The 10,566-nt window shown below is 50.7% G+C and overlaps 1 protein-coding gene across 5 annotated transcripts in view; it reads right to left on the reverse strand.

The window, feature by feature from the left end:
* Positions 1-10,367, reverse strand: part of NR4A3 (nuclear receptor subfamily 4 group A member 3) — a 38,858-nt gene extending 28,491 nt beyond the window's left edge. The window contains exons 1-4 of one of the 5 annotated variants that reach the window (XM_053204881.1): positions 9,861-10,367; positions 6,460-6,633; positions 5,487-5,558; positions 3,248-4,218 (exon numbers count right to left, since the gene is read on the reverse strand). In XM_053204881.1, the coding sequence (XP_053060856.1) occupies positions 3,248-4,216 (969 nt within the window). In that variant the 5' untranslated portion in view covers positions 4,217-4,218; positions 5,487-5,558; positions 6,460-6,633; positions 9,861-10,367. Of the gene's footprint in view, positions 1-3,247; positions 6,634-8,157; positions 8,570-9,860 lie in introns of those variants that run through there. The other 4 variants (XM_053204880.1, XM_027039540.2, XM_053204879.1 and 1 more) reach the window with 4 other exon arrangements.
* Positions 10,368-10,566: the final 199 nt, after the last annotated feature.

Here is a 10,566-nt window from a genome sequence, read left to right on the forward strand (position 1 = left end):
ATATCATACCTTGGAGGATTAGATTATCTCCACTTTTAATATCCCTTTGGGAACAATTTTCTACTTGTTCCACTCCCCTGATTATTGCTGACCTTATTAAAATAAAATCAAAATTATCTGGGATGTACTTTGTTGGCTATCACTATTGTAAGTCAAATATCACAGTAACTGGCTTTGTTCCCCAATAGAGATGAAATCTTAAAAAGCAAAATGAGGACTTGACTAGTTATACTATATAGGAAATGTTTTAATGCAAAAACAAAAAAATCACTCAATCGGCCTATATCATTTATGTAACCTTTAAAATATTAAGATAATACATATTAAAAGAATATTCTCTTAAGAGAATATGTATAGTAAACTGGTCATTTCTGATTTTTCAAAGCAAAATCTTAAAATTGGTTACTAAAAACCACTACCACATAGAAGGAAAAAAACCCAGAAAAGAGTAAAAGAAAGAAATATGAGAGCCATAAATTTTCAATGAAAATTTCCATTAATAGGTCATTTCAAAAATGACTATTGACATAGACATCAAAATAGCCATATTGTAAATGACACATCATAAAACTTGGACTTGGATATAAGATGATGTTGTATTCTTCAGAATCACATATATTTTTAAATGACACATGGAGAAATAATTAAAGCGTATTTTATGCTCCAGATTTTCAAAATAATGATTTATTTTTTAAAAGTTAAAGACACTTGTGCAAACGGATGTGTATTTACCACTTGGGGGAAATCATTCAGAAATCACCTGAATCTATACAACTCTAGATAGAGCAGAAAGTTGAATTTTATTTGGTAAGCCTGGGCTGCATTTAAAAAAAAAGGAAAAAAAGAAAGAAATCGAGATAATTTGGGATTGGTGATCTATTTTAGGTCCAAAATTCTAGATTTACTTTCAATCTTTTACTTTTAGCAATCCTCAACCCCACGTATTAGTTTTCATCCTATCGCCTTTTAATTTCATTTCAGGAAATGGTTTCTAAATTGCTTATATAAAACTTAAAAAATCTACCAAAGCCAGATCCATTTAGTTTAAAATGCAAAATTCCAAAACACAAACGTATTTCTGAATTTCCAGCATTTAAATTCTCAACAGTCTTTAAGGGTAGGAAACTTATGTTTTCGGAATGAAGCTCTCTTTCATTGGACATGCAGTAATTTCTAAAACTCTATTTCTTGCCATCATCCTCAAGGCTCTCTGCCAGTTTGAGTGCTGGTGGCATTTTGCTTCAGGTATACATTTTCCCAATAACCTGAAAGCTTCCCCACATTTGTGTGTGCCTGCACAGTTTAAGGACAAGGAGAGATCGTTATGGTTCAATTACTGAATGCCCATCATTAACTGCACTTCGTGTCACATTTTTAAAGAATTCAATTTAATGGTAGAAAGCCACTGGGTCAAACCAGCTCCTGTTCCTTTAATTAACAGATCTGTGGGGTGGTTCTCCCTGATCCTACCCCCACCCTTTCAAGTATAGATTTGTTTTCAAGGCATTGCTGCAGAAAAGGGACGCTGTTGGGGAACACTTAATTGACATTTCTAGACTAGGAATGTATTACCATTCCTGTATTTTGGTTAACTCTCAATTATTCAGAGGTGATTATATTTGTGGATTAATCGTACTTCTCTTAATTGTTTTTTTCCTTTCTTTTACCCTTTCTGGCTGCCTGTTTCCTTGCCCACCAGCATTTCCACTGAAATACTGGGAAAATGAAATCTGCTAAAGGAAAGTGGTTAACTTGAAAGTAACCCTGCTAAAGCTTGGGTAGTTAAGAAAAAAAAAAAAAAGAAGAAGAAGAAGAAGACTAACCTGAGGGTTCTACGTTTAACATACCTCCTGTATGGCACTTAGCATAGTGCAAAGTCTTTCCACAAGCATTTTCTCATATATCTGCAGAATTTAATTAAGCACACGAATCCTAACTCCAGATCAAAAATAATTATTGCTTGCTGGTAGGTATACCAATCCACAAACATGTGCATTTTTACAAATACTCTGCAGGTTTCATTTGCTAATGAACTAGTGTTCTATGGCCATTTAAAGATTATAAAGTGCATTCATAAATGTCTTATCTAATTTAGTACTCATAGTCCTTCTCTGAATTTTATTCACCTGACTGGAAAACTGAAGCCTAGAAAGGCATATCATGCTCAGCGTCATAGACTGGTAGGTGACAAGATCAAGGACTCCTATTTGAATGTTCTGACTCCAATTTTAGCACACTCCCAGATATATCCTATTGGCCCCCCCCATACCAATTACCCAATCAGCATCTAGCTTCCCCTCTCCCTCCACCCTGCCCAGCACTGGAGGCTAGGGAGTGGTTCCTGTGGGAAAACATTTGTGGGTTTGCAAATGCCTGAGATAATGGCCAGGGGAGTAGGGAGGGTGGCACAGAATTAAGTGTCTGAAGAAGTCTGGGAGTCAATAGCAAAAGTAGAGCAGCAAGAGAACAAGGGCTCTTCTTCAGTGGTAGAGAGAGCACTGGCCTCAAGAGTTTCAGTTTGGCTGAAACTGCCAAACTTGCCACTAAGTCACCATTTCTAGCCTACACAAGACTTCTCCTAGGCCTCAGCCTCCTCCCAGGTAAACTATGGGGGAGGCTGAAGCCCCTCGAACTGCAAAATTCCCCTTTGGGGCTGAGCTAATGAACAGCATCTACACCTGGCACTGCATGTGGCACAGAGTTGGAGGGGACTGGTGAGACCCAGCTTCTGTCTTCCACAGAGGGAGCTGCCCCAGAGTGCATCAGCCACTTGCTCCTGTCTATTCTGTTGCTGCAGATCTTGGACGAGGGTGCACACTTTGGGATCATGCGAACGTGACTTGGCATCCTGCCTCCCTCTCGCTCTGAACGTGTGTCTTGGGGTAGCTGAGTAACATCTCCCAGCCTCCATTTCCTCATCTGTGAAACAAGGATAATTAATAACCACCTTCAAGACACTGTTAATAAAAATAGCTACTGGGTGGCCAGAATTCAATCTCAATATGCTGAAGGTTCCCTCTGGAAAAATGTTCATTGAGGTAAAGCCATGTCAGGAGGTTCACGGCCCCCTGGAGTCCATCCGGCTCGGCCTCCTGTAATGGACCTCAAGTTAAACCCCCCTGAGAGAGCGCATGCGAAGGTGCCAGGAAGGGCTACAGGAACGCACCCCTTGGCTGCTCACTTGAGCGGGTGGCACAGGAGGCTGGCTGCAGGGGGGAGGGGGCGCCAGGAGGAGGCGTGCGCTCACCTTGAAGAAGCCCTTGCAGCCCTCGCAGGTGCGCACCCCGTAGTGCTGGCAGGCGGCGTTGTCACCGCACACGGCGCACGTGCCCTCGCCCGACGACGAGCTCCTGTTGGGCGGCGACGGCAGGCTGGGGCTCTCGCCCAGCAGGCTGGACGCGGTGGGGGAGGCCGTGAGGCCGAGCGGCGGGAAGGCCAGCGCGGCCGCCCTCTTGGCCAGCGGCAGCCCGTACGGGTGGCCCTCGAGCGCGGCGGCCTGGCTGCTGGCGGCGGCGGCGGCGGCGGCTCCCAGTGGCAGGCTGAGCGCGGCGGCGGCCGTCGGGTCGTAGCCCAGGTGGTGGCCGCCGGCCGGGCTGGGCGCGGGCGGGTGCGGCGGCGAGGGCTTGAAGTGGAAGAGCGGGAAGCGCGCGCCGGCCACCGTGGGCACCGCCTTCATCGGCGGGTCGAGCAGCGGGCCGGGAGCGATGCAACCCTGCGCCGAGGGCAGCGCGTCGTCCCACAGCGCCCCCGCCTGCGGAGGGAAGCCCGGCGTGGTGGGTGTGGACGGCGGGGACGGCTTGAAGTACATGGAGGTGCTGGGCAGCACCTCGTCCTCCGGGCCGGAGGGGGGCGGAATGGAAGGTTGCTGCTGCTGCTGCTGCTGGTGGTGGTGGTGGTGATGGTGGTGATGGTGGTGATGGTGGTAGTCGTGCGCGCGGCCCTCCTCCATCTTGATCAAGGGCCGTGGCCCAGACGGCTGCATTTGGTACAGGCAGGAGGGCTTGAGTTCGTAGTTGCTCGAGTAGCCCTCCATGAAGGTACTGAAGCTGGGCAGGGACGTAGTGGCCGTGGCCGTGATCTCAGTGCTGCCAAGGTCCATGGTCAGCTTGGTGTAGTCTGGGTTCATAATCTCCGTGGTGTATTCCGAGCCGTAGGTCTGCACTGCATAACTGGAACCTGGAGGCGAAGGGCTATACTGGGCTTGAACGCAGGGCATATCTGCAGGACAAAGGGACAGGGAAAAGGGTCTTTCAGAAGCAAGTCAGCACTCTCTTCTAGCTGACAGGTAGCACTGAATTCATTGCTCTCTAATCTGGGAAATGGGATAGGAAGTGACATCTTTTCCTCCTTCTGGTAGCATAGATTTAAAGCTCCATGCTTACTTTCTTTCCTGGGAAGAAAGCAGAATCCCTGACAGACTGTCAAAGGGGCACAGGATGCCAAAACCAGGACTCCTGGGGATCTCTGTGCCCACCTTCCTTCCCTTACCCTTGTCCACCACCAGATCTGGAAAATTTGATTTCTTCCTTCATAAGCCCAGTGGTGTTTTTACAAAGTGGTTTTAAGTCCTATAAACTAATTGGGGGTGGTCTCAGCCAGAAGTTGGGAGGACAAAAAGAAAGCCAGTGAATGCTCTATTGGTTTATTTTTGGGGAAAGAGGCCAGGAGTCCCCCAAGTCACACACATTGATTTATACATTTATGAGTTGGTTAAAAAAAAGGGGGGGGTGTCCTATGTGGGACTTACTGGCCAAGGGAGACTGACATTCTAACATTTTATGAGTGCCAACTGAGCCTACCCACACACGTTGTGGTCGCTTTCTCCCACCCCCTCCCCATTTCTCCAAACACAGCCAGCAGCCTACACAAACTGGACCCCTGTTGATGACTTCAGCCAGCTAGGTGGAGAGGTGGGAACACAGGCCCAGGAAATGGACTCGGGGGAGTGTGTGCCATCTGCAAAGAAAAAGATCAGCAGCTGCAACAAAACACCCACCAAACGTGCTCTCTGCCATGTACAGTATATATATATATTTTTTTTCCAATTCTGACTAATAAAATGTATCAGTAGCTGTTTTAAGACAACAGTTTATAGCTACTGTAATAGGTGAGTTAGTCTACAAATTTTTTATGGCAGAAGAATTAGTACCCTTAGAAAAGAAAGCAGCCGCTTAGTAGGTTTAGTTTCTATGTTGAGCCCCCAAAGAGATGGGTATCCAGGGGGCTTATTATTGTTCAGAGAGGTTGAGCTGGATGAGAAGGCCCTGAGAATTATTGGACCTAGTGGATGTTTATCTAGTTATTTCCCTTTCTTTATGGCTAACTAGAAATGATACAATGGGCAGCTTCTGGTGGTTGGTTTTTCTGAACTGGAGGAAAACCAAGTGCTTAGCCTCTACCTGGAGTCTATGGTATAGAAGTTGTGACTAATATGAAAAAAGAAAAAAAGTCAATACTTCACACTTCCTTTGACATCTTTCTCTTACCCACATTTCCAAATCTGATTGAGTCATGTGTGTATGGGATGAAATCTTGACTTGGAAAAAGGTGATGAGGGCCTGTTGGAAGAAGCAGTGATAAGGAGAGTCCAGTTCAAGCCTTCATTTTTCAAGAAGGGCCTTCAAAACACTCTCTAGTTTGATGTTAAAAGATTACTTTTCCTACTGTCTTGTTGTTGGGGTGAAATGAAAGACTAATGATTTAAAAGAAAGGGCACTGCCTGATGATGTTCCATCTATGCTCCTTCAGCACCTCTAGATTTCTCCATTAGTCTTCTGTCATCCTTCCTTACCAGTCCCTACCCATTGCTCTTCCTCATGTCTTCCTGAGGTCTCCAGCCAGAAGATGAGTCTGCTTGGGACTAAGTTCTATTTATCTGCATATCTTTGGTGACCACAGCCCAGGGACCTGGCATCTCTTTAACAAATGCAAAAAAAGAGGTGTAAGGAGTCAAAACCTGCAATCCTTTCTTTTGCCCAATTCGAATTTACTCCTTGGTTTCCTGCTTAAATGCTTTTTCCCTTTTCCTCTGAGCTTCAATAATCCAAACTTCTGCACCAAATGATTTGGGTTTTATACAAACATGAGCTCTGTATTGCTCAAAGTGATCCTGTAACTTTTACGTGCATTATAAACTGAATATAAAAGGAGAGCAAAAATGAAGACATTAAAATGTATAAAAAGATCCTAATCTTTTATATGCATTACATTTTTCTTAGGAAAAATATTTTTGAGAAATGCAAGGCTTAATTTAATCTGGCTGCTCCACTAGGTAGCAACAGGGTGTGGTATCCAGAGGAGCTTCTGCGATGAGGCCACCTGTGCTGTGAAATGCGTGGCCAGCAGTCACTGTCCTGGCGCTGGGCAAGTCGGTACAGCCTGCCTGCTGGACGTGTGGCTCCCCCCATCCCCCACCTCTCCAAACGTGGGAGGGATAAAGGGTCGTGCTTTCAGACCTACCTGGAGGATATCTTGCGCGCTGAATGGTGGGGCTGTGGGTCTCTCCAGCAGAGGCTGAGAGGGTAGGAGGCGGGGAAGTCCGGCGAGGCGAAGCGGTCACAGTGCTGCCTGGCTCCGCGGAGGGTCCAGTCTCAGGGCGGGGGCTTGCCGGACTGCGCTCTTCCGCAGTGGGCTCTGCGGGCACCGGGAGAGAGGACAGAGCTCAAAGTGAGACCAATCTGGGTCGTCGCAGTCTGGGCTGGACGTATTGGGAGGGGGCGGGTTGGTAGGGGGTCTCTATGAATGCTATGTTAATTACAAAGAATGGTAAAGGGCTAGAAAGCAGTGCTTAAGATGAACGGAGTCCCTGGGCACTAAGTGTCACATCACCTCGGGGGTAGCCACAGAAAGCTTGTCAGCACACACTGCACTTTCTGGCGTTTTGTGGCACCTAAACCTAGGCTAAAAAAAGTGTATTCTGTCATCACCCAGAAATTGATCTCTCTGTCCCTACAACCGGTTCTGAGCTCGTTAAGTCAAGGAAACCAAAGAGAGCACCTGAGGAAGAGTTTCGCCCGAATTCAAGGGGTCAGTGAGTGTGCACGAGCGGAAAATAGCCATTTTCCAACTCCTGTCCTCCCCCCCTCCCCACCCCTCAAATACAAAATTTACACGTTGCATAGGAAATGCACAAGGTCCGGAACGAATGCGTGAATGCCCCGAGGAATTAAGAAAGTCTGCGCTTTTCATTCTAAATGCTAATGGAGCTTCGCTTCTATTAGCCGCGAGTTTCGGGGGCCAGGGGTCAAGCAAACAAAAGGGCACAGTGGAAATAGGCCCGCGCTGGAAACAAGGGGACAAGGCGGCTGGAGTTCCAGGCTGGTGGGGTCGGCGGAGGGAGGCCCCCTGCACCCAGCAGGCGGTATCCCTGAGGGTGGGCGACTTCGAGGCTCGGGGCCATCCGGCGGCCCAGAGGGGGCACATTCCGGAGGGCGCCAAGCGCGGCTCCCGGGCAAGCGTCTCGGCGCTCAGCCTCATCGAAACTTTGTAGCTGGAAGCGCAGCTCCGCGGGCCTCAGGGGAGGGATCCCCTGCCCCAAATTCTGGCCTACAGCGCCCCCTTTGCCTGGACCCGTTCATTTCTAGAGGGTTGGGAACACAGAACTGAAAAAAACCAAAACACAACCCAAAAAAACCTCGGGGGTGCGCGGGCCGAGAGGGGAGTGTAAGTTTCTTCCCCCGCCGCCCCTGCGCCAGGGGCTTGCCTGAAGGGAGAGAGTGGGTAACAGAACCCCCAGGTCCGGGAAGCCCTGGAAAGCCAGGAAACGGGGGATTCCCTTGCCACCCCCAGCCCCAGCCCCTGCCGTGCCCCAGCTGATCGTACGGAAATCTTGCGCTCGCTCTAGCGCAAGCACGGGCGGATCTTCCCACGGCTGTAGCAGGAGCTTCCCGTCCGCCCCGAATTTTTAATGCGAATCTCCAGCAACCTTCCACCACCTCCTGCAGTAGGTGCCCTCATTCCTGCCCTCCCCTGGGTCCTTTCGAGCAGAGTCTTTCTCCGAGGATCGGCTTCTGACTCGGCTCGGCGAGGGTTGCGTCTCCTCAAGGAATGGGCTCCCCTCGAGCTCCGGGCGTTCGCGGGAAAAAGCCACACCACGTTTCCTACAGCCGAGCCAAGAGCCCCATGGCTCCCCCCCCGCCCACTCCCATGGCCGGTTACCTAGGCAAAGCCTCCGCGCCTGGAAACACGTTCCGTCGCTCCCGCTCGCGGCCGCCGAGGCCGGGAGCACTGAGCCTCGGGGTTGTAAATTAGGTAGAAATAACTACCTCTGTCAAAGCTCCTTTCTTTCTCGTGGGCAGCCGAAAGGAACACCCCCGTGTTCCCCTCCCCGTGGTGAAGTGTGTGGAGGAAACCGTGAAACGCACCATTGTGACCGGGGCTCCTCCGCGGAGTTTCCAACCCTGGGGAGCGGGGGCGGAGGTTGGGCGGGGGCAGTAGGAGTGGAGGAGAGACCGACAGAAAGGGAAAGACAGAGATTCTCAGAAAGACCGAGGGAGAGGAGACAAACCGCGGGGGAGAATTTCTGCGAGCGCGCGTCCGCAGGGAAGGGAGTGGGTGGGTGCGGGGGGAGGGAGCCGGTGTGGAGATTGCCTAGCCAAAGGAGTCTTTGATATTCACGTTAGGAGCGCCGAATACAGGTAAGATAACTCGAATGAACTCTAACTTCATTCATCGTCCCTAAGTAGCTGCGTTGGGCAGCTTTTTTCTTTCCCCAACTCAGTTCTGTAAAATACTTCTCTGTCGTGGGAATAGAAGATTCAGGACAGATTTGTCCTTTACCTCTGTCCTGGCACCCTAAGGCTCTGGGATAACAGCCCGAGATTTCTGATTACTAAACTCCTTGCAGCACTTCCCTCTGAAGAATCCAGAGGCGTAAATAAAAGGCAATCTCCAGGAACGTTCTTTAGAAGCAAGGGGCAAATGCTTTCTCTCTTACTACTGACCCAAGCTTCCAACGGGTTCGAGAGGTGCCTTTGGAAGCCAGTCTCCGCAGGCTGCGCTCTCATAACCGCTCTCCTCTCACCACTGAGAACTTTCATTTATTTCTATTAAGAGCAAAACACTCAGAGCAACTTCTCCAAAAGTCAGTTAAGAGTAAAACATTCCCACACCAAGCCAAGGCCCGAAGGAAAGGAACACCATCCCCACGCGTGTCCGGGCTCGGGAGTCGGCAATTACACCCGATTACCTCTGAAGGGAAAAGTGTATACGGGCAAGTAGGCTACGCCAGGCAGACGTGCCTAGGAGAGCCCCAGGCTCATTTCAATACAATAAGCCACATTCCTACAATTACTCCCTGTTTCCAGAGATCACCGGAGCGCCTTTGCAAACTCCAACCACTGCTGCCCAGGCCCCTTCCCTCTCAAGCTTCCTCCCAGCCAACCAGCTGGGAGTCACCATTAGATATATTAACTTGGACCCACTGAAGCCCCTATTTTCAATCCTAGTTAAAAGGCAGGAAAATTACTGCCGTTCATCACCGGAGCTGCAACTCCCTGCCGCTGCCGCTGCCGCCGCCGCCGCCGCCGAGAGCATCATTACCATGACAACTAGAGCCGAAATACCCTGAATTACATCGCTGGAGCTGCTACTGCACAAATCCCGGTCCTCCTCTTTGTTAGAGGCTTTTCGCCTCTTCGGGTGGGGGGAGGAATCCCACGAGCTTCAGAGATCCCCGCGGGCCCGCTACAGGGGAAAAGTTTCAGATCAGAACCCACCGGGCCACTCGGCGAGCAAAGCCAGAGCGAGGAGGCGAGGGGGAAAAACCCCACACTCAAAGTTGTCAATTTCGGGAGCGACGCTTCCCAGCGCGCCAACTTTTTAACAAGTCCCCCAATTAACTGGGCGAATCTCATACGTACTCGAGTGCTGTAGCGGTTCCGTCTTTAGAGCGAGTTTCTAGAGAGCTGCCCCGAAATCTGCACTGGGGGGGAGTCACAGCTGCTGTCCCGGAAGGGCTGCGGTGTACAAGCCCAGCGGCTCCCAGAGGTGGTGCGCGTCTGGCAGGGGATGCTGCGATCCCGACTCATGGGAGAGTGCCGGCGAGGGGTTCCGCGGGCGTCCGGGCTCCGGCCGCGACCAGGGGGGAGGATGCCGCCGCAGTTCCCACCTCCAAGGCCACCGCCGGCGCTGTCAGCGTTGCAAAGTGAGTCCGGGAGGGGCGTCCGGCTGCCGCGCAGCTCTGCACGGGCGAGGGCGCGGGGCGAGAGGGGTGTGAGCGCGCGGGAGAGAGTGGAGAGTGTGTGCGGAGCTTGTGTGCGCGCGTGTCTGTGTGTGCGAGTGAGGGAGCGGGTGTGAGCTCGTCTGTGTGTGGGGAGCGGAGGAGGAGCAGGAGCTGGAGGGGTGGGGGGCGGGAGGCAGGAGACTCCGCTCTCCCGGCTGCGCGTTCGCTCGCTCTCTCGGCACGTCATTTATGCCACAGGAGCCCTAGCGGCCTCTCCATAGAGTGCCTGGAATGCGAGACGTCAATGTGACGCCATGGGACGCTACGTCACCCTCCTCCTCCCTCCCCTGGCCCAGCCGGTTCCGCGTGTGCGAGGGAGGGTGTGTGTGTGTGTGTGTGTGTGT

This window comes from Acinonyx jubatus, chromosome D4 (assembly GCF_027475565.1).
Source record: "Acinonyx jubatus isolate Ajub_Pintada_27869175 chromosome D4, VMU_Ajub_asm_v1.0, whole genome shotgun sequence".
Taxonomy (NCBI): domain Eukaryota; kingdom Metazoa; phylum Chordata; class Mammalia; order Carnivora; family Felidae; genus Acinonyx; species Acinonyx jubatus.